The sequence below is a fragment of the Microtus pennsylvanicus genome, chromosome 22 (assembly GCF_037038515.1).
Source record: "Microtus pennsylvanicus isolate mMicPen1 chromosome 22, mMicPen1.hap1, whole genome shotgun sequence".
Lineage (NCBI taxonomy): Eukaryota > Metazoa > Chordata > Mammalia > Rodentia > Cricetidae > Microtus > Microtus pennsylvanicus.
In genome coordinates this window covers 3,979,697-4,003,368 of record NC_134600.1, presented here as the reverse complement: position 1 = coordinate 4,003,368, position 23,672 = coordinate 3,979,697, and the positions used below count along the sequence as shown (strand labels likewise).

The window sequence follows — 23,672 nt, the reverse complement described above, 5'->3', positions numbered from 1 at the left end:
GGAAGGACCACCAGGAATTTAAAGTCAGACTGAGCTACAAGTTCCCAGCACCCTTTCAAACACCCCCAAGTCTGAATGAAGGTAGCTGAGTGTCTCTCAACCTTGGAAGATTTTACTCCCCCAAAAGATAAAAGTTGCTATCTAGAGGCTTTTTGGGGGTTGCATAGGAAATGGGTATCCCTGGCACCTAAGTCAGAAGTTGGGGGTGTATTTATAGAGCATCCCCCCGACAAAGGACTCATCTGTCCTGAAATGTTAGTGCAGAGTGATTCTGGGATTGCTGTATTACATCTTTATGGATCTTTGACTGGAAACCTGAGCCAGACTACTTAACTGACAGAGCTGGAATTTTTTTTTTTGGGGGGGGGGGTTGTTGTGTTGGCTTTTTGGCAGGGTCTTATACGTACCCCAAACAGGTAAACGTGCAACCCCCAGCCACTACCTCAAGTGCTAGGATTCTAGGCCTGTACCACCATGCCGACGTCAGTTTCTTAGTTCCTGAAGAAAACACATCCCCTAATATTTAGCTTCACTTAGAATGGCCAGCAACGTAATGAATATGGCAAACAACAGAGCGTACATAGTACAGTACCATACAGAGTCGACTAACATTAAGAACTGTTACACTACGACTTTAAATATAATAAATTTTATTTATCTGGTGGTACATGATGCTCACAGGGCATCGTACAGCGAATTTTAAAAATACAATATAAAAAAATCAAACAGCCAAAGAAATTAATTCCATCAGAGGGCAATGGCCCATGGGGGGAGGGGGAGGAAGAACAGGAAAGGGCCAGAGTAAAGACCACCACCTGCCCCTAAAGAACATTAATTCTTCGTGCCTAAGCTTTGCCTTAAGAAACATCAAAGTGCGGTCTCCGAGAAGTTCAAACATCACGTAAACATCTTTCACAAGGGTACATCACAGAATGTTTTCCTTACTAAGAGCATCAAACAACCCAAACACCTGAGGATCTATTTGGTCAAAATCTTGAGGTTACAGCCTTTAGCATCTTTCCCTTATCTATCCTGCAATCACCTCCATCAGCAAAATGTCACTCAAGCAGACGGTCTTCTGTCAGCCCTGTTCCTAACGCAAAGCTTATTTCCCATAAATAGCAAGGAGCTACATACACAAACTTCAGCTATATTAAGTATTTTAACTGATAATTAAATCTTAACTTTGAGAACTGTATCCAATTCCCAAGATTACTAATTCCCGAGGGTTATCTGAAATCAACTATACAAAACAGCGATATTTAAAAGTGCATAGGGCATGGCTAGAAAATTTCTAAGAACAGGAAAGTGGTCTGGGAATTTGTGTTTGATAGAAGTCAGACCACACACAAGGAAAAACAAGAAGCTATGTGCCCTGCCTGGGAACATTTAATGCTCGGTATCAATTTTATAAAAGCAGAGCAGAAGCTGTTTCTTGGTGTCCAGCGGAGAGACTTCTTGGTTAGTCAAATCCTAGTTGTTCTGAAGAGCAAAGTCATATGCTAGTCCCACTGATGGCAGAATCATTTCCCTCTAGAATCAACAGAAATACAAACAGAGGAAGACAAAACAGTGATGGGGAAAAAAGGTTAAAAAAAAACAAGAAATTTGGGGTATAAAACTGATTTAAACATTGAGAGCCTGAATGCTTGGCTCTTCTAGAACCGAGGGGCATGTTGACTCACACTGCACATGTAAACTACGGTGTTATATCTGTCTGCTACAAACAAATCAAATCCAGGCATTTTCTTTTAACTTTCTACTTCTCCCATACAGCATCCTGATCTATAAGGACTCTGCATATGGCCCCTTCCATTATACTGGTTCCAAAGGCAAAGCCAGGTCAGATGCACCTGTGCATCCTCAGACAGCACTGTTCCCAACAGGGAGAAGAGTTCTGAAGGATAGACAGCGTTCCCACTGTCTGAACACGGCCCACCGGGAGCTGGACAAGACCTAAAATACATCCTCTCTGCCCGTCACAAAGCATTGAGACATCACGAGGTGACAGGTGCTATGTAAGTACAAATAATATTCAAGACAGCTCGGCCAAAGTGCGACTCTTCTACGGTGGAGGATGCTCACGCCACACTGAGGGGAGCGCCCCAAAGGGACTCTTCTCATCAACGATGGACTTGGACAGGGGGCACCACTGTACAGTCTGTCCTGCTAACTACATTCCGTAATAAACCAGGTGACAGAAAATGAAGTTAAACCACTTATTCTACACAAACCAACTTTACCAAAGTTCATTTTACAAGTATATTCAAAAAACACACACAAATTAGCATTTTGTACACGAATGTTTATTTCTCAATTTAACATTCCCTTTAAACACAAGGAATGAATTCTAAATCTTCATAAAGATGAATAAAAAATGACAATCCCTCCAGTATAGTGTGTAATCACTGCGTCCTTGGTCACTACTGGCGTTTAACATCAAAAACAAAGTTATTTCAAAATCATGCTACTGGATTTCTACCTTCCTCTATGACCAGCTCTACACTGATCTGCAATGTTTTACATGTTTATATCAGACAGAAGCAAGTTTAAGGTGTGAAACAGCTGTGCATTAGACACAAGATAAAATTACAAGATATAGTCAAGTTCGTAACGAATATAGGTGTTCTTATCGTCGTTGTAGATCCTCGGGTAATGTGCTATGAGAGCGTCCTGGGAGCCGATGTAGATGGAGTTGTAAATCTTCCAGTACACATCTCTGACTTTCCGAGCTGGGTGAAACAGACCCTAGAATAAGCAAAACGTAGTTAATTCTATTTTCAAGACCACATATATCTAACGCGACTGCGGACTGTGAAGACAGGGTTAGGAATACTTTGTTTTACAGAGAATTCTCAATAGAGGAATCTAAAGTAGCTAAAAGCTACTTCAGGAAATGCTCAGCATCCTCAGCCATCAGAGAAATGCACATCAAAAGAACCTGAGATTCCATCCTACACCTGTAAGAACGGCCAGTCAAAAACACTGATGACAGCTTATGCTGGGGAGGATGTGGGGAAAAGGGAACACTCCTCACTGCTGGTGGGAATTCAAGCTGGTACAGCCTCTTTGGATGTCAGTGTGATGATTTCTCAGAAAATTGGGAATCAACCTTCCTCAAGACCCAGCAATACCACTTTTGGGTAGATACCCAAAGGAGGTTCAATCGTGCCACAAGGACATGTGCTCAACTATGTTCATAGCAACTTTGTTTGTCATAGCCAGAACCTGGAAACAACCTAAATGCCCTCGACCGAAGAATGGATAAGAAAAATGTGGTACATTTACACAATGGAGTACTACATAGCAGAAAAAATAACAACATCTTGAAATATGCAGGCAAATGGATGGAGCTAGAAAACATATTCAGTGAGGTAACCCAGACCCAGAAAGACAAATATAATATGCACTCACTCATACATGGCTTTTAGACAAACAGCAAACCAGCTTACAATTCACAATCCCAAAAAACCTAGACAACAATGAGGACCCTAAGAGAGACATACATGGATCTAATCTACATGGGAAGTGGAAAAAGACAAGATCTCCTGAGTAAATTGGGAGCATGGGGATCATAGGAAAGGGAAGAGGAAGGCTGGAGAGTGGAGAAAAATATATAGTTCAATAAAAACAATTTTAAAAATTTACAAAAAAAAATAATTCCTTTTAGCTGGCATGGTGGAACACACCTTTAATCCTAGCACTCAGGAGGCAGGAGGTGAGCTATCTAGCAGTTCAAGGCTAGCCTGACCCACATAGTGAGTTCCAAGTCAACCAGGTTTGCATCTGTTGCAACCAGGCCCTGTCTCCAAAAAACTAAGTAGTTCCTTTGAAGTACTTTGAAGTGAAGGAAAAAACCTGGAAACTGCACAAAATTGTAATGGATAAACACAAAATCTAATTTCTATCTCAACACAGAACTGTCTCCCACATGCTAACTAATCAATGAAGGACACTAGCCTAGGTTCTGTCAGGAAGGTCTTGCCCAAGTCCAGCAAACAAAAGTCTCCCCCCCCCCCCCCGCCCCCAGCTCATCTAATTAACATACACAATCAAAATACACCACCTGACCTAACCCATTCTAGCACAGACCTCCCTCTTTCTCTTCTTAAAAATTACACATGCACAGCCAGGTAGTGGTGGCACACACCAGGCAGATCTGTGTGAGCTCAAGGCCAGCCTGGTCTATAAGAATGAGTTCCTGGGCTGGAGAGATGGCTCAGTTGTTAAGAACACTGCCTGCTCTTCCAAAGGTCCTGAGTTCAATTCCCAGCAACCACATGGTGGCTCACAACCATCTGTAATAAGGTCTGGTGCCCTCTTCTGGCCTGCAGGCATACACACAGATAGACTATTGTATACATAACAAATCAATAAATAAATATTAAAAAAAAAAAGAGTGAGTTCCAGGACAGGTCCCAAAGCTACTGAGAAACACTGTCTCGAAAAACAAAATCAAAAAATAAAAAAACAAGTTACACAGCTGGGCTGGAAAGATGCTTCAGTACTGGCTACTCTTCCAGAGTTCAGTTCCCAGCAGCCACATGTCAATTCACAACTGTCTATAACTCTGGTACCAGGGCTTCTGACACCCTTACACAGACATACATGCAGGCAAAACACCAGTGAACGTAGAATACAAATTATTTTTTTAAAAAAATTACACCTGGTGCTGGGCAGTGGCACATAGCTTTAATCCCAGCACTTGGGAGGCAGAGGCAAGTGGATCTCTAGAGTTCGAGGTCAGCCTGCTCTTCAGAGTGAGTTCCAGGACAGCCAAGGCTACACAGAGAAATCTTGTCTCTAAAAACCAAATACCCAAAAACCCCTGCAGGATCATTTGCTGCTGTTTTTCTGCCTGAGTCACAAAGCGGCCACTTGAGCTGCGTAATAAAGGATCTCTGTGAAAACAGGCATGGTTTGTACCTGGCCCGGGTTTGGGAGCAAACCCCACTATGCAGGGGTCTCCTTCAACTGGGTAGTGACTGACTTCAACATAATAAACTAATCACTATTTTGGGGGGTCTTGTATAAAAACAACGAACACAAACAAAACCCACACATTTAGCCCACCTGTAAGCAGTACTGCAACATTCTGCAGGGTCCAATAGCAACTCTCAGGCCCTCCAGAGCTCCCATGACGGCCTGGATCACGTGGGGTGATGTCTCAAACACATTCGGCCATACATAGTTCAGTAAGTGATTCAGAGAGTCTTCACAGCCAAAGCCATAGACGCCAAGTGACATGTGCTGTACCACTGCGCTAGCTGTCTGCCTGTGCACAAGGTCCCTGGAGTGGAGAGAAGAGGTCTCTTTAAGTTAATCTTAATCTGTAAGAAATATTCATTTGGCCGGGCGATGGTGGCGCACGCCTTTAATCCCAGCACTCGGGAGGCAGAGGCAGGTGGATCTCTGTGAGTTCGAGACCAGCCTGGTCTACAGAGCGAGTTCCAGGACAGGCTCCAAAGCTACAGAGAAACCCTGTCTCGAAAAACCAAAAAAAAAAAAGAAAAGAAAGAAAGAAATATTCATTTGCATTATTAGGACCTGAATTACTATTCAACATTTGACTGTAAGTCGATATCAGCATATAAATCAAAAATTTTCATTCAAAAAAGTGCTCACAGTCTGGCAAGCTATTAACAACCTTTCAAAAGCATAAATAAAAAACATGAACCATATAACACCTTTAATTTATTAACTATCTAACATTCACCATAATGAAGGAGTTCTAAGTTTTTCAACCAATTATTATTAGTAATTCTCAATTGAGTTACTACCTCAACCTGCAAAGATAAATTTTTAATTTCCATTAATTCCCTGAGAATTATGTATAATGTATCTTGAACATATCAATCCCCAAAGCACATTTTAAAAATAAAGACGCAGCTGGGCGATGGTGGCGCACGCCTTTAATCCCAGCACTCAGGAGGCAGAGGCAGGTGGATCTCTGTGAGTTCGAGACCAGCCTGGTCTACAGAGCTAGTTCCAGGACAGGCTCCAAAGCCACAGAGAAACCCTGTCTCAAAAAAACCAAAAAAAAAAAAAAAAAAAAAAAAGGCGCAACAAATATTATGAACTCTAAAATTAAAAAAATGAAAAATTTAGCCAGGCAGTGGTTGGCACACATCTTTAAACCTAGCACTTAGGAGGCAGAGGCAGGTGGATCGCCAAGTTGGAGGCCAGCCTGGTTTACAAAGTGAGTTACAGAACAACCAGGGCTACTGTCTTGGGGGGAAAAAGAAAAGGAAAAAGAAAATTCTAAGAGTTGAAATCACAAAAAAAGACTGTAAAAGGCACAGCAAATTATTTTGATGTTACATGAAAATTACAAAAAATACATCTGATAGAAATCTGCAATTTATTTCAAAATGAATTTTGATATAATAACTGAGAATATAAAATTTAAATATATTTGCAGTGCAATATTCAAGTGTTTTTGTTATGAACAAACAACTTTACTTATAATCAATATTTGAAGAGAAAAGTAAGTTTTCAAAAACTTCCTCTCAAATCAGAAGACAACTTTAGCCTCAGGTCACACCTCTCAATGGTTGTAAATGTTCTGGCATGCAGCATAAGAAGCAATGTGAGAGAGAAGCAAGGTGATTTGCTGCTGTGCTGTTTTGTCCCCATAGCTTCTACTTTCTGGTACAACACTAGCTCCACTTAACTACAACCCCAGGGACATGGGAGCCCCTCTGTATGCTGTGAACATGTTTCAGTACCACTGGTTAAAAGACACTGCTGTGGTCGATGACAGGGCAGAACATACTAAACTGAATGCAGGGAGAAAGAAGGCGGAGTCAGAGAGAGGCCATGTAGCTGCCAAAGGAGGATGCCAGAACCTTACTAGGTAAGCCAGTCTTGTGGCAATACACAGATTAATAGAAATGGGTTAATTTAAGATATAAGAGCTAGGTAGGAATAGGCCTAAGCTGTTGGCCAAATAGTGCTGTAATTAATAGTTTTTATGTGATTATTCGGGTCTGGATGGCCAAGCAACAAAAAAGCATTTTCTGTTTATACCTCACCCAATTTTCAAAACTTTGTTTTGTCTTGTTTTTTTTTTTTTTTGGTTTTTCGAGACAGGGTTTCTCTGTGGCTTTGGAGCCTGTCCTGGAACTAGCTCTTGTAGACCAGGCTGGTCTCGAACTCACAGAGATCCGCCTGCCTCTGCCTCCCGAGTGCTGGGATTAAAGGCGTGCGCCACCACCGCCCGGCTGAAACAGGGCAGTCTTATTTTGTGCATGCTGCGCGGAATTTCCAATCCTCCTGTATCAGCCTCTGTAGCAGTTGAGGTTAGAGGCTCAATGTGGCCAGTTTAGTGAATAACTTTAAACTGTACACAAAAGTGACCAGCAGAAAACTTAGCAGTCACTGAAACTGAGCCCTCCTCCCGCTTCTCTTGTCAGGGACAGCAGTTCTGTGAAATGTAGGCAAACTCTCATGGAGTACTGAACTCGCGGCTGCCACTGGATCGTCGGAGGCTGCAAAGGAAAGCTGGCTCCACCAATAAGAGGATCTGATCTGCTGAGGATGGAGCGTGTGTGAAGCCCTGAGTCATACACAGCCCCCAATAAAGCAAGCACGGTGGTACATGTCTACAACCCCAGCACTCTGGAGGTGCCACTCAGCTGCCCTGAATGATCTGAGACACCGAGAACAAAACTACAGGTTTCTGTCATGCAGATCAACTCCTGTTCATCTTCTACCCCCTAACTGTTTTAAAAACAAGAGTGAATCAAAATCTAGCTTAAAATATGAAGAGACTAAACCCATTACAACAAATATTAAAATAAGAAATTATATGAAATAATCCATAGTAATGTTTCTTCAACAAGTAGGTCAGGTACCTTAATAAACTCTAAAAACAAAACGCTGGTGCCTGCTTTGGCTGTAGTCACTCACCTGTCCATTAACGCGTCCTCGAGTAAAGGCGTTACCGCGTAGATGTAGTCTTTCCCCATTTCGCCGATGTACTCAAACAAGAAGGACAGGGATTTCAGCACTCCGTTTTGGACGTTAAGTTCAGGAACTCTGTACTCATTCATTAAGGCGGGGAGCACTGTGAAGGGGGAGCATGTCTCAGCAACAATGGCGATGGCCACAGTGGTGCAAACTCTGTTCTGCCTTTCCTGAACTTTGAGGTTGTTTAAAAGCGTAGCCAATACGTCATGAGGGCTGAAAAGAAAGAAGAAACGCATCAGCAAGTTATCACACCTATTGAACCTCTTCTCAGAGAAAAGAAACCTGCAATGGAATGCAGTTATTGGTGGATATTAATGATTTCTGATAAAATGCAGTACTTTTCTCATCACGAGGATTGTGGCTTTTGACTCAAGTGCTTCATACAGGGAAGAAGGAAATGATATAACCTCAAAAAAATAAAATAAAAAGGCTCATACGAATTGTCAGATTTTTCTTAATGTTAATTCAGGTGGGTTCATTTTCAAATATAAGCTTAAACTTTTTGAAATATAAAGAAATTTAAGTAAGACTCCAAAGCCAGGCAGAATATCCCAAACAAGACTATCCACACCTCTGGCCTCCCATGCTCTCACACACCATCTCTTCCTCATCTTCCCTGCTCTCCCCTCTCCCATGTTTATCTTCAGCTGGGTCCCCCAAGTTGGTGGCTGCCCCCACACCAAGCTTTTCCACACTTCCTTTGCTAAAGCTCAGAGACACTGGGCTAATCAATTCTTCACCGTGTCTACCCTAAAAGCAGAACCACCGAAGCCTCACGTCTTCCGGTTGTTCTAGTTTCCTCCCTGCTCCTGTGACAGAGCCCGATGACCAAGAGAAACTCGGGGAAGAAAGGGCTTGTTTCAACTTCCACACCAGGTCGCAGTCAGGGAAAGTCAGGGCAGGAAGTGAAGCAGGAACCGAAGCACAAACTGTGCAGGAATGCTGCTTACTGGCTTGCACCCAGATCACACTCAACTTAACTTTCTTATACAGCCCAAGACCACATGCTCAAATAAAGTACTACCCCATAAGTCAAGAATCAAAACAATCCCTCACAGACATGGTCACCGGCAACTCTCATCTGTGCAATTCCCTGTCTCCCTATGACGACTCTGGGCTGTGTCGAGCTTATAGCTTGGAAAATGACACATTCAGTTTCATTTTCGACAACTAACTGCTTCTCTCAGCTGGGTTCTGATGAAGAAGAAATGAACCATAAGTGAATTCATAAGGCAGATGAATCTGTGGATTACCCTTGGAACAATGTGTTCTTAAAAACACTTAAAGTAGCCGGGCGGTGGTGGCACACGCCTTTAATCCCAGCACTCGGGAGGCAGAGGCAGGAGGATCTCTGTGAGTTTGAGACCAGCCTGGTCTACAAGAGCTAGTTCCAGGACAGGAACCAAAAAGCTACGGAGAAACCCTGTCTCGAAAATTTAAAAAAAAAAAAAAAAACAGAAAGTGAACATTAAGATATGAATTATATATAAATATTGTATGTTGGGAGACCTTTAATCTCACCCTTGGAAGACAGAACAGACTAATCTTTGGAGTTAAGACCAGTCAGGAGCACACAGTTAGACTCTGCACCCCTCCCCACTAAAAACGGTGAAATAAAATAAAAAAGGAGCTGATAGGTGGCTCGGATCAGGGTCGAGAGCACTGGCTGCCCTTCAATCTCGGTATGAGCTCCAGCATCCACATGGCAGCTAACAACCTTCTCTAACTCAAGATGCTGTGAATCTAATACTGTCTTCTGGTCCCTTGAGGGTACCAGGCATACAAGTGGCACAGGCATGTGAGCAGGCAAAGCACTTATATACATCCATATAAATTACAACAATAAAAGATTTAAAGTAAGTTTAATATAAAAAAACTCCCTTAATGTCAAGAGTTTCATACCTACATCTTGGTCACACCCACCCCTTCTCCTGTCTTTCCAATGTCTCTCTCATCTCTCCCTCCCCCATTAGTCCTCCCCAATCTTTTTTTTGTTTTGTTTTTTTTCGAGACAGGGTTTCTCTGTGGCTTTGGAGCCTGTCCTGGAACTAGCTCTGTAGACCAGGCTGGTCTCGAAATCACAGAGATCTGCCTGCCTCTGCCTCCCGAGTGCTGGGATTAATGGCGTGCGCCACCATCGCCCGGCTAGTCCTCCCCAATCTTATGTGCTCTTTTTATATGCCCACTGAGTCAGGGCTAGAGTCAGCTCGGCAGTAAGGGCACTAGCTGCTCTCCCAGAGAATCCAAGTTTGATTTTCAGTCCTCACACGGTGGCTCACAACCATCCACACCTTCAGTTCTAGGAGACCCAACACCCACTTATGACCTCCACAGGCACCAGGCATGTCCATGTGTACATACATGCATATACACATAAGCAAAACACTCAATAAAATAAAATAAAGAAAACAATGAACTCCACTAAGCCCACAAAGTACTCTCAGTATGTGCATGCATGCAGACATCCTACAGAAGCAGCCTCACAGGGGCCACATTCATACAGCTCCTCAGGCAGGGGAGAGACCTGACCCCCTCCCCACTGACGCCAGTGCTCTGGCTGTGGTCCTGTGGTGGTCATGTAAGCTCCTGCGTGCAGTGTACTGTCGTATTCACACATGTGCTTCTGCTGCAAACTCTACCCCTCTGGCACTCACAGCCTTGACGCCCCAGCTTCTTTTTATTAGTAAGAGCAATTAAAACAGACGTCCATAACAGAACAATGTGGAGATTAAAAAACTGGAGTACTCATCCCTTAATATTTTAAGCAATATTCTAGCCAGGCATGGGAGCACATCCTCTTAAGAGTAAGATCAGAGAGACGATCTCTGAGTTCGAGGCCAGCCTGGTCTACATGGTGAGTTCTAGGATAGCCAGGGCTACATAGAGACCCTGTCTCGAAAAAAAAAAAGGGCGGGGGGGAGGAAGGAATACCTAATCTCCTAAAAAGACCAACAAAAATGTGAATGTACTTTGAAAATGGAACTATTTCCCTCTCTGAAAATGTCTATACTACAGAAGGGGAAATTTTTAAAGCATTCCATCTATTTTAGCTCAATTTAAAAGTTAAAAAAAATACTTAAAATAGACAGGGGCAGGTCAGTGATCAGATGATTAACACAATGGGTTTATTATAAGCTACTAGAAATAATGCAACTACTCACCCGATGGCCTTCGCAATGTACCCGAATGTGTTGACAGTAGCTCTTCGAATGGCCTTTTTGTGTGCTTTCAGGAGCTCTAAAAGTTCAAAGCAAATCCTCATCCACTCCCTTGCAGATACATATTCTGCTCCCCTAATTAAACAAAAAAAAATTAAAATATTAACTAAATGGTTATTACTGCTTTGCTATCAAGGTGCTTTGATTTTTTGTTTTTGCGGTGCTGGGGATGAAGTCCAGAGCCTCCATCGTGCCAAATAAGGTAGCTGATCTGCACCCCTTACTCGAAGGTTACAAAGTACATGTGCATATTCAGTTCTGAAACCACCACTAACTCATCTTAACACTAAATGAAGACTAACCTGGCTTGTTAAGTGGTGGTGTACCTGATCTATGGAGTTCCAGGTCAGTCGGGGATATAGTCAGATCTTGCCTCAAAACAAAATAAAACAGAAAGTTTGGCTCCGTTTTAAAACTACGGGGTGGCGTACACCTTTAATCCCAGCAGAGGCAGGTGGATCTGAGTTCAAGGCCAGCCTAGTCTACAGAACAAGTTCCAGAACAGCCAGGGCTACACAGGGAAACCCTGTCTCAAACATCACTACTGCTTATTACCAGCCAAAGTGAAATTTGCCTGAAAATACTAATCTTGGATAAGCTGACCATATATACTTAGGTAAGCAGCTTCAAGGAAAACTTGCTTGCTGGATACAAATACGCTAAATCTGAGAAGAAATATTGCCTAAAAGAATGTTTAAGCAATCTACTTAAACCAAGTAAGAGGATGTCACTACCTACAAAAATGGCAGAGTAATCTGCTCACCTGTCAGCAATGCGTCCAACGAGATCGATACAATTCTCCTGTACTTTTTCATGCCTGTTCTTTAAGATGGGGGTGAGTCTAGGCAGCAGATCTTTAATTGGTGGTGTCATCTTGTGCATACCTAGTCGACAGAAATCAAGGAACCGTTAAACCCTGAACTGCAACCTCTGCTCATTTTTCCATTTACTGTGCAATTCAAAATATAAACAAGCCACCTATGGATAAAATCCCTAGATTCTAAGTAGACTCTCATTTTTTTAAAAATTATTAATAGCTTCTAATTTCATGTAAAAGTGAAAGAAATTAGTGATTTAAAAAACATGAATTACTTAATAACAAAAAGATTTATTTGGTTTTGAAACGCTATATGTATTTAAATATGGGGACATGCTACATTCTGGCCAAATACAACAATATAAGCAAAAGTAGACTCATAACCTACACCCTTTAACTGCAAAACAAAACAGATCTCCAGTCTCCCTGAAATTCGGAGCATGTCTGGATAGTATTTAAACCTAGGAAGGAAGAAACGGGGGTTTAAAAAAAGAGGCAGCTAGCAGGGGCTCTTGCTCTAACTAGAACTGCTGGTTCTGATGTTCTGTCATTTTTCTCATGTTTCACAGGTTTACAAGTCTGACAAACCAGAAACCCACGAGACAAGAAGCTAAATGACTGCTGGTGAGTCCGTCTCTTCACAGTACACCCAGGCTGGGCTGACCTGGGGGTCACAGCCAATCGACCTTTCACAGATCCTCACTGAGCAGGGAAAACAGTGTTATCACTGGCCGGGAATTATGAATTCTTGGCCTTTTTTCCAACCCTTTCAGCCTTAGAGGAGTTACTTTCAACACTATGTTTAAATAAGAGATTTTTGGGGGCTTTCCAAGACAGGGTTTCTCTGTGTATCCCTGGCTGTTCCAGTGTTGTAGACCAGGAAGGCCTCAAACTGCAGAGATCAACCTGCCCACCAAGTGCTAGGATTAAAGTTGTGCCAGCACTGCCCAACTACAATGAGATCTTAAACACAGATATGCCTTTGTTTGCTTTATCATTACTTAAAACAGAAAAGTTCTCTCTCCATAAGTTCTGCCAGGGTCCTCTCTCCCAGTAACTCACAACATCTCGAGCCGTAACTGTTTCCATGCCTCCAATTTCCTAATAATTTCCCTTTAACATATTTAAGTAAAATGTACACGGACAACAGGAAAAGACTTTGTGACACTCTGACAACCCTGAAGTGCTCAAAATAAGAAAACAAAACCCAACAAACTCCCAACTAGGACTTTATACTTTGCTTTCCAAATACAAAGAAAATGACAAGGCCAACTCTCACATAAGCAGGCAATGACGTACCTATAACGTTAACAATAGCCTTCAGCGCTCCGAGAATGCTCCCCAATACTTCAGGGTATTCTTCACCCAAGTATTCATACAGCACCACACCCAAGTGCCCCATCAGTTTTTCCTGTAATACAAAAAATGTTTAAAACGTTACTTTCTCCATTAAACTACCTGCTAACAACAATATAAAGCTGGTAGAACAGACAGATTACCTCTTGACAAGTCTTCATTACAACAGCAGTGCGGGAAATCAAGTCAGCTGCCTGTTGCCGAACCTTTGCTGATTTGTTATTTAAACGCCACAAAACAGTACCACAGATCTGAGGCAAGTACGGTTTGACTCGTTTGCCAAGAGCATTAACTACTGTGCCAAAGCCGTTCAACATTACCGAATCCTAAAAGAGAAGAGCTAAGTTACATTTTTTAAAAAACAAACAAAATCACTAAAAATACAGAAATGAGTTTTAACTGAAAGTTGATTGTTGAATAACATTCAATCTTTCCCTAACACCCAAACATACTGTTTGTTCTTAAATCAAATCCAAAAATCTGAGGTAAAAGAATGTCTGTTAAAACTGAGGAAAACTAGTACTTGAAACGTCAAACTTGAATCGCTTTTAAGGGGATCTGCTTTAAACAATGGTTTTCTACGCGTGCGAAAGCCAACAGCAGCTGCCACAACAGTTCGTGGTGATGGGCGGGGGCCCAGGAAACACATGGTGGAAAACAGACCTGACCCCTGAAGCCGCCTCTAATCTCCACCCACACACATGCACACAAACTAAATTTAAACCACAAGTAAATGATCAGCTGCCATTACCTCTGTGGTCTGTTCCTGGAACGCATAGAGAATGCCATCAATCAGCTGCTCTTCGAGTTTGTGATCAATATCTGCTGCACCCAGGTTGCCCATAATTTTCTCAATTGTTTCCATCACCATCTTCCTGTACTGCTCAGCTTCATCTTTCAGATCATCCACAATCCTAGATATTATCTCTGCTGCTCCTACTTTGTTTGCCAACTCCACAGTTGTATCAACTAACTAAAAAGACAAAACAAAAACAAAAACAAAACCGTTTTAAAGCTATTACTTTTCCAAGGAAATAAAGCTTACGACTAAACATTCCAAGTTAGAGCAGCACAGCACAGTGCTCCTGCCATAAACCCAAACTCAAACAGTGAGGCACATCTTCCAAAACTGATTCTAATCTAGCTATACAGCAAGGTCCAGGCAAGCCCAAGAAACATGAGATCTCATCTCCAAACCAAAAAGCATTCTAAGTAAAATTATACTTCTGTTTCAGCAAGCTAGAAAAAGCTCAATTTACCAGACAAAAACATCGACTCATAATTTAGTACTGGTGAGCTGGGAGGCTGAGGCAGAAGGACCAAAATTTTGAGACCAGCCTGGGCTACTAAGTGAGATTTTTGTATCAAAAAGAAAAGAGAAAAAGAGGGGTGCACAGAGAGGGTTCAACAGGTCACAGCCACAGCGGACACAGTGGACAATCTGAGTCTGATCCCCAAGCTCAAAAGGGGACCACCAGCTGCTCTCCCACCTCCCCAACACACATGTGCTGGGAACGCGCGCGCACACACAAATAAATGTAATTTAAACACAACCACACACACTTGCCATGTGCACAAACAGGGTGTGTGTATGTGTGTATGCTCGCGCGCGTGCATGCCTTTTGTTACTAGGCTGGGGACTGAGCTGAAGACCTCAGCAGTTAGGAGTATTGGTTTTGCTTCCAGAGGACCCAAGTTCAATTCCCAACACCCATAAGGTGGTTCACAACTGTCTGTGACTCCAATACCAGGAGATCCAATGACCTGGCCTCTGTAGGCACGAGACACAGCAAATGGTTGGTGCAGAGACAATGCACACAGGCAAAACAACCAAACCATACATATGAAAAAATAAACACTTTTAAATTTTAAATGCACCAGTTTCATGGAAATTTTACATTAAATGCATTTAAAAACACACACACATACACACAAAAGAGGCCAGGTATGGTGGAGCAGGCCTTTAATACCAGCACTTGGAAGGTAGAGGCAGAGGGGCCAGAGAGATGGCTCAGAGGTTAAGAGCATTGCCTGCTCTTCCAAAGGTCCTGAGTTCAATTCCCAGCAACCACATGGTGGCTCACAACCATCTGTAATGAGGTCTGGTGCTCTCTTCTGGTCTTCAGGCATACAGACAGAATATTTAAAAAAAAAAAAAAGAAAGAAAGAAAAGAAAAGAAAAAAGAAAGGTAGAGGCAGGGGATCCATGAGTTTAAGGTCTACATAGCAATTTCCAGGCTACACAGTAAAACCCTATCACAAAAAAGGAAAATAAATAAATAAATAAATAAATAAATAAATAAATAAATAAATGGGCTTTAAAAGTCCATCTCCTGTCACAGTCAAGAACATATAAATTTTAAGACAGCCAAAGCAAATTATAGTATGTAATATGCATTCTAAGTAGAGAAAGAGTCAAAAAGACTTTTGCGACTCAAATTTTAAAAATGAAAGGTTACCTGTCGGTAATTTCTTCTATCCAAAGCCATTCTGTGCTGCCAGAAGTGTTTGAAGAAAGGAGGGAGGATCTCTGTCTTAATGTAGTTCGCTTCCACACCGTCCGTCCCGCAGCACTGCTTCACCACCTGCCGGTGACAACACAACACGTTTATTCCTAGGCTGTCCAGACCTCTTTCAACCTTCAAATGTGCACCTACAACCTGGAACAACTAATTACCTTCAATACAATTTTCTTCATTTCTTCATCTGGAGACTGGAACTCTCGAATAAGGATCAACATCACTTCTCTAGTATAGTAGTTGGCATATTCTGCATCCATAAGAGGAATAAGATACCCAATAGCCTTTAAGAAAGCGGCCAAACCCTATTTAAAAATAAAATATGTAAATAGACACACAAATCAGTAAATTAACTTTAGATGGCCTTAATGGACAGCAACAAACCAGAATGTCAAGACTGGATTTACCTTTCCTCTGTGTTGGCGGATGCCCTTCCATAGAGGTTTGAGCACAGAATCAAAAGATTCGATACCGTAAGGAGTTGCTGCTTCAGCCAAGGCAGCAATGGCCAAAGCACTGATGGTCCGGACTTTCTGCTGCTCATCCACAAGCCCTACACAACCAAACACAGGCGTAAGCAGGCACGGCACCCACCGCCCATTTTCACAGTGCAATCCAAACTTCAGCAATGTATCTAACCATCCCAACTACAAGACATTCTGCAGTAGACAGAATTCTGGCAAGAGGAGTGTCTTAACAGAAAATATAGCAAACCCCCTTTCAAAGTATGACGCATTTATATGGGGAAGCCCTTCAGTTATTCCCCAGCCCCCATCAGTAACCAAACATTCAGGACAGCTGATCTTTCACAGGTTAGTTCTATCACCACTCACCATGTTCGATGATTTCAACTAAGCTTCTGAGATGTGGCAAGATAGCGCAGCCCATAAGAATAGCTATCTGCTGTACAATCTTAATGCCAGTGTGCCTCGCTTGCCAAGACTTCTTGCTTTTGCACACAGCTTTTAAGAAGGGCAATAGAGAAGGAATGCCCAGGGCAGAGGCTACAACAGCAAAAGCTCTAGCCGTTGTGTTTCGGACATACTCATCCATGTTATCTATGTCAGGTCTCATGGTGGAAATCATAGTAGCCAGACCAGCGGCCTACAGAGGAAAGACGCAAGAGCAGCTTTAGTTACCATCCATCCCAGCCCAGCAAGACAAACTTCCTTTCTAGGAATTTAGTGTGAATACCTTTGCCAAATTAGAAATAATTTCTCTGCCTTCCACTCTAGCATAGTAATCTTCATCAATCAGCAGTGGTTCAATAACCACAAGAATCTGAAACAAAAAAAAAAAAAAGAAATTACATTTCCACATCAATTTACAGTTATCAAAGAACTTTGCTAATCGAGGGGTAATTTAAAGAATTTTAACTCCATACTGTCAAGTCCTAGATATAGGTGAAAATAAAAGGTAAGATAACATTTTATATTTAAAAATATATAAGAATTGTCTTAATAAAGATGATTCTTTATTCTAATACAAAATAAAAATACGCATTCTCATTCTAATCTGTCAATAAAAAAAAAATGGAAAAAAAAAGAGTAGTAACTCCCAAGAGTAAAGATGGCATAAAAACTCTTATATATTGATACTTGCTTCTGGGAGGAAAAAAGATCTGGTAGTGTGATAATTAATGCTGTCATTCTGGCAGGAAATGAGACTCTGGGAACGCCCATAGGCGACTGTCTCACAAAGTCCCATTGCCTGGGCAGGAGATCCTGGACTAGAGTTAGCACACCTGCACCATAGACAAGGCCACCCTCAATAACATGGTGAGACACCTTTTCAAAACCCCTAAAAGAGGGGCTGGAGAGATGGCTCAGTGGATAAGAGCACTGGCTGCTCTTCCAGAGGTTCTGAGTTCAATTCCCAGCAACCACATGGTGGCTCACAACTACCTGTAATAAGATCTGGTGCCAATTTAGACTGCAGGGACACATGCAGGCAGAACATTGTATACATAATAAATAAATAAATCTTTTTAAAAATAAACTCCCAAAGATCAGAGGACAGACTAATTCAACACTCATATCTCTGAAGAGGCTATAAAATGGTAAACTTTTCTAATCTATGATTGTATACAATCAACTAAAGTTTTGAACTTTAAAATTTTAAGAATACAAGGAAAGGGACTGGCTCGGTAGTTAAATGGCACCAGCCGCTCTTCTTGAGGACCCAGGTTCAATACCCAGCACCCACATGGCAACTCAGAACATCTGTAACTCAGTTCAGGGGATCCAATGCCCTCTTTTGGCTTCTAAGGGCAGCAAACATGTAAGTGATGCAGGCAGGCAAACAGCCGTATCCATGAAGTAAGTCTTTATAAACATGAGGACAAACGGTAAAATAAACCCGACTCTTTATATTGAAATTTATAAAAATATTAAATGGCTGGGCAGTGGTGGCAAACACCTTTAAGCCCAGAATTCAGGAGGCAAAGGCAGGTGATCTGAGGTCAGCCTGGTCTACAAGGCTACACAGAAAGACCCTGTCTCGAGCAACATGTGCCCCGCCACAACCTCCTCCCCTGACCAAAAAAAAAAAAATCTGGATTCCACATAGTGGAAAATAGAATCCAACCCAAAAACTAAAAATTAAAACCATTAAACACTACTTAGAGAACCAACCTTGTGCACATACGGCCGCACTAAGTCATCAAGTTTATACAATATTCTATCAATAACTTTCACAAGTAAATGACGCTCTTGATCCTCAAGTGTAGGAGACATCAACAAAGGAAGAATCTGGTTAAACAAAGGTCCAGCCCCAAATTCTCGAGCTTTATCAGTAATCTGACGTAAGGCAGCCTAGGGAAAAGCAGAAAGAAATGAAAATATTTACTTTTGTTTATGAGCAAACATTCAGAAGAAGTGAATTTCACCAGGAATAATATTTTGATGTATACTTATGCAGACAATCCACATATAGTAATAAGAATTTTGTCATAAATTGTTTTAATGTTTAATTTCACATAACCCAAGTTCAATGTTATCAACTCATCTAAAAGGGGTGATTAACTTAGTGGCCGGTGAGAAGGGAAGAAGGCAAAGGAGCTTATGTCCAATGACCCCACCCTTCAACCCCTGGGAGCTAAACAACAGAAGGACAAACTTCCAAAAGCTGTCCTCTTGAGCTCTCTACAGGTGAGATACCTGGAGTATCACCTACCTGCCTGCCTGCACACATACCCACACCCAATGTACAAAAACACGCATGTATATGTGCACTAAATAAATGAATAAATGGGCAGAAAAGAATTAGGGGTAATTTATAGGGCTAAGAACATTCCTCAGAAGGTAAAAGGTACTGGCTGGACACCAAGCCTGACGATTATCTGAGCTCAATTCTCAGAACCTACAGAACAGAAGGAAAGAACTGATTCCTGCAAGTTATCGCCATGTGTGCACGCCTATAAATATTATATAAAAAAAGGTAAGCATACACCATATGCCTTAGCTGAGCCTAAAGAGCCTTCTACTTCAGTCACGCTGGGTGTTAATAAACAGCTCACATAATTTCCACTCATCACCCTAGTTCTGAACACTTTAAAGCTGTCAAACACAGAAAGAATTTAGCTCTCTCATATCCTGATGAGGAGGAGAATTAAACCCACTGAGCCTGGAGCAAGGACTGTAACCCCAAGCAGCCACTCTAGAAGAAGAGGATCCAAAGCTCAAGGCATTCCTGGAGAAGCTTAAGGCCAAGCTAAGCAATTTATCAGAAACCATATAAAACGCCAAATAAGGAACCAGAACAGAGCGCCACATCTTATTCTGTTAATTCCATCACTCAGGTGTCTGAACAAAAAGGATTGCTATCAGACTAAATTCAAACTGGGCTATGAGTTTCAGGCCAGCTTGAGATACAGTTTGAGAACCTATCTCAAAACAAACAAAAATAATTTAATAAACTAGAACTAGGAGTCAGATTGATACACATCTTTATTCTTTATTATGGGTGGTATATACTTTTAACTGCCGCACTTGAGAGCCAGAGGTTCCAGGCCAGCCTGGTCTACATAGTGAATTCCAAGGCAATCATGACTGTGCAAAGACCTTGTCTCAAAAAGCCAAAGAAATAAAAAATAGAACTTACCTTTCTCATTGGAGGTGTACCATTCTTAATTTTTAAAAGCAACTTCATTATTTTTCTCTCCTTTTGCTCCTCCGGACTAAGTGTTGATTCGTCGACATCAACCTGCAATAATTGAGAGGTGGATGAAGCCAGAGGTCTGTATCCCGACCAAGAGCAACACTCTGCTGCTGCTGCTAGCATCACTTACCAACAGCTTATCAAAGTACTGGATGTCATCGGGTTTCAGAAACGGAAGGTTCCCGGACGGCTGGTCGCTCACACTCTTCATAGTTCTGTCTTCCGTCTGCATGTGGAACCCAGTCATGCCGCCCAAAGGCGTGGGGGTTGCGGTCAGTTTCCGAGCTGGGGTCCGGATAGGGACATAACCGGCTGGAGGGGGAAGGACCTAAGAGAGGACAACACACTTAGCAGGGCTGCCCCGGCTGTCCACACCCAGAAACAGCACGGGAGCACTTACACTTAAAGAGATGTTACAACTTACTAGCTAGCTAGCAGGTTTATTTACCTGAAGAAAACATATGCCACTGTTCAATGTTAATTAACAGTTAAGAAGATGTTTATGAAAAATACTTCATTTTTAATTTGTTAAATAAAATTTAAGTGAGAAAGGAATACGTGAAGCACTCTATAAATTCTAGTCACCTTCAAACATTAACATGCTTGAAATATCAACATGATGTCAAGCCAACACGTGAAACTGAAAAACTTGAAATCTCTCAACCCTACAAGTCAGTGGTTTCAGAGAAGGCGCTCTTAGAGCAAACATCCATAACCTCTCATTCAAACAGGAATAAACTTATGCGGCTTTGTTTAAGAAATGAAAAGTCACGCATTCGTTTATTTTAGAAATACAGTAAGTGAGCATCCACATAACCCAATGCTATAAAAATGTTATTTTATGAACCAACTCTAGGGGCTGGAGAGATGGCTCATTGGTTAAGAACACTGACTGCTCTTCCATAGGTCCTGAGTTCAAGTCTCATCAATTGCATGGTGGCTCACAACCATCTGTAATGAGATCTGGTACCTTCTGGCCCACAGGAACACATGCAAGTAAAACACTGCATGCATGCATGCATGCATGAATGAATGAATGAACGAACGAACCAACTCTACAAAACTGACTTAAACACAGAAAAGTAAAACTAAAGAAATTGCCAAGACCCTCTGAAAGAAATAACCAACTAAACCCCCTGCAAAACCCATACAATGTCTAAAAATATGAGTTAAAAACAGCAAGATTTGGTTTTTAAAGCAATGAGACTCTTTTTTGCAGTGAATTTGCTGGGTAAGACAGTAAGTCTTGCGATCCCTTACTGAAAAGTATTAAAAGCCAGGTGTGGTGGGATACCGTTTAGACAGATCTCTGAGTTTAAGGTCAGCCCAGTATATCTCATAGTTACATAGAGAGACAGCCTCCAAATCTAACTAACAGTGGTTTTAAAGCAGATACTAGAGAAAGGTCTCGGTCATCTACAACACGTGCATCTCAAATTGTGACACCAGAGTTCAGAACCCAGAAGCCATGTTGGGAAACTCACAACCACCTGTAATTCCAGTGGAGGAATTGCAATGGCTTCTGCAGACACCTGAATTTACATCCAAATGATAACACAAATAATTAAAAATGAAATAATATCTTTTAAAGATTTTTAAGAATTGTATATAACCGTGTGCCTGGATTTAAGATTGTCCACTTGAGTACAGTGCCCGAGAAGGCCAACAAAAAGCACTGGGTTCTCACAGATTCACAGGTGGGTGCTGGGAAATGAACTCCAGTCCCTCAAAAGAGCAGTATATGCTCTTAACCATTGAGCCACTTCTCCAGCCCACAAAATAAAAGAGTGTTTGGTTTTTTTGTTTTTTGGGGGGACGTGGGTTAAGACAGGGTCTTAACCTTGCAACTTGTTATATAAACAAGACTGGCTTCAAAGTCAAGAGATCCACCTGCCTCTAACTCCCATCAATCACTAGAATTAAAAGTAGGCACCTCCACAGGCGGCGAAATAATAAAAGTTCCATGCTACTCATTTTCCATTACTTTTTTTTTATGCATACAATATCCTGTCTGTGTGTATGTCTGCAGGCCAGAAGAGGACACCAGACCTCATTACAGATGGTTGTGAGCCACCATGTGGTTGCCGGAAATTGAACTCAGGACCTTTGGAAGAGCAGGCAATGCTCTTAACTTCTGAGCCATCTCTCCAGCCCCCTTTCCATTACTTTTTCAACTGAAATATACTTAGTAGTACCAGAAGGGAGGGAGGGAGGGAGGGAGGGAGGGAGGGAGGGAGGGAGGGAGGGAGGGAGGGAGGGATTGACTAGTAGTAAATTTGAGCAATTTGCTAGGCAATTTTTTTAACCAAATGCTTAAAACTCATATCCTAAATAACAAGCACATTTATCGTATACTTGTCGCTAGTACCTTGTATCCTTCTGGAAACATAGCATCTAATTCTTCATCAGAAAGTGGGCGGTTCCGCTCATCAATTTCTCTCTCCCACCGCCATGCCTGAAGCTGCTCAGGAGTCATGCTCATTATGTGACCTATCAAAACAGCAAAATTCTTAGTGAGCCACAGTGCCAGACTTGATCATTTTTAATTATTTGTTTTTCTTTTTGGTTTTGAGACAGGGTTCTCTGTGTAGCTTTAAAGCCTGTCCTGGAACTCGCTCTGTAGACCAGGCTGGCCTCCAACTCACAGAGACCCACCTGCCTCCACCTTCTAAGTGCTGAGGTTAAGGGCGTGCTCCACCACAGCCTGGCCATTTTTATATTCTTATTCTTAATAGAAAAGCTAGCATTAAAGGCAATCCAGAAAAACGAGCAAAAAAAAAAAAAAGTTACAAAAGAAAGATCTTATCTCCAGTAAGAGTTTTACCTGGCGTGGGGGTAGCCATGTTCATGGCTGGCGTGCCAATTGGTGTCTTTCCTGGAGTCAGAACAGGAGTGCTTCCACCCATCTGACTAGCTGGCGTTTCATCCCAACGAGACTTTCTTTTGCTTGCTCCAGGAGTTGGTGTCTCACCGATAGAGTCTCCACCTCGATCTGTTCGAGGCGTCTCAGCCCATCCACTTCCATGCCCAGGAGTATCTGCAAAAACAGAGGGCCAGTAAGATCACACTACTAACCACCAAAATACAGTTTCCCCCACATTCAGTAGATTACATTCAAAAGGAACATAATCCAAAAACAAGATATACCTAAAAGTTTTGTTCAGTATTTTTAGGTTTCTGAAACTTTCCACTGACTACAAAGGCACACACAACAACTAGTAAGAAACAAAGAGCAAATTTTTTCATCCACACAATCACTATGTAGAGCCATCCACTGTTTATCTTGAGTCAGGTTATTCTCGCTATACAGCCAATACTCAATTTAGGCAAATTTCTGAGACAGCACATAAAACAGAGGCTAGCAGGAGTCAGACGGTGGTAGAGAGAGAGATGTGTTTAAAGGATGCGGTTTCTGTTTGGGTCACTGAAAAAAGATTCAGAAATGTGTTATAATCATAGTTGTGCAATACTATGAGTATGTTTAAAGTCACTAAATTGTGTACTTAAAAAAAAAGTTAAGGGCTGGAGAGGTGGCTCAGAGGTTAAGAGCACTGACTGCTCTTCCAGAGGTCCTGAGTTCAATTCCCAGCAACCACATGGTGGCTTACAACCATTTGTAATGAGATCTGATGC

General features: G+C 41.9%; 1 protein-coding gene across 2 annotated transcripts in view; it reads right to left on the bottom strand.

The window, feature by feature from the left end:
* Positions 1–633: 633 nt before the first annotated feature.
* The window catches only part of Sf3b1 (splicing factor 3b subunit 1), a 50,029-nt gene continuing 26,990 nt past the window's right edge, over positions 634–23,672 (bottom strand). For both annotated transcript variants that reach the window (XM_075956376.1, XM_075956377.1), the window contains 18 exons: positions 22,864–23,076; positions 22,408–22,529; positions 20,170–20,367; positions 19,983–20,084; positions 18,515–18,694; positions 17,076–17,162; positions 16,715–16,985; positions 16,289–16,434; positions 16,040–16,186; positions 15,822–15,947; positions 14,114–14,335; positions 13,506–13,688; positions 13,306–13,417; positions 11,953–12,073; positions 11,133–11,264; positions 7,912–8,184; positions 5,074–5,290; positions 634–2,748 (listed from right to left, as the gene is read on the bottom strand). In XM_075956376.1, coding sequence (XP_075812491.1) covers positions 2,590–2,748; positions 5,074–5,290; positions 7,912–8,184; positions 11,133–11,264; positions 11,953–12,073; positions 13,306–13,417; positions 13,506–13,688; positions 14,114–14,335; positions 15,822–15,947; positions 16,040–16,186; positions 16,289–16,434; positions 16,715–16,985; positions 17,076–17,162; positions 18,515–18,694; positions 19,983–20,084; positions 20,170–20,367; positions 22,408–22,529; positions 22,864–23,076 — 3,011 coding nt within the window. In that variant the 3' untranslated portion in view covers positions 634–2,589. The remainder of the gene's footprint in view (positions 2,749–5,073; positions 5,291–7,911; positions 8,185–11,132; positions 11,265–11,952; positions 12,074–13,305; positions 13,418–13,505; positions 13,689–14,113; positions 14,336–15,821; positions 15,948–16,039; positions 16,187–16,288; positions 16,435–16,714; positions 16,986–17,075; positions 17,163–18,514; positions 18,695–19,982; positions 20,085–20,169; positions 20,368–22,407; positions 22,530–22,863; positions 23,077–23,672) is intronic.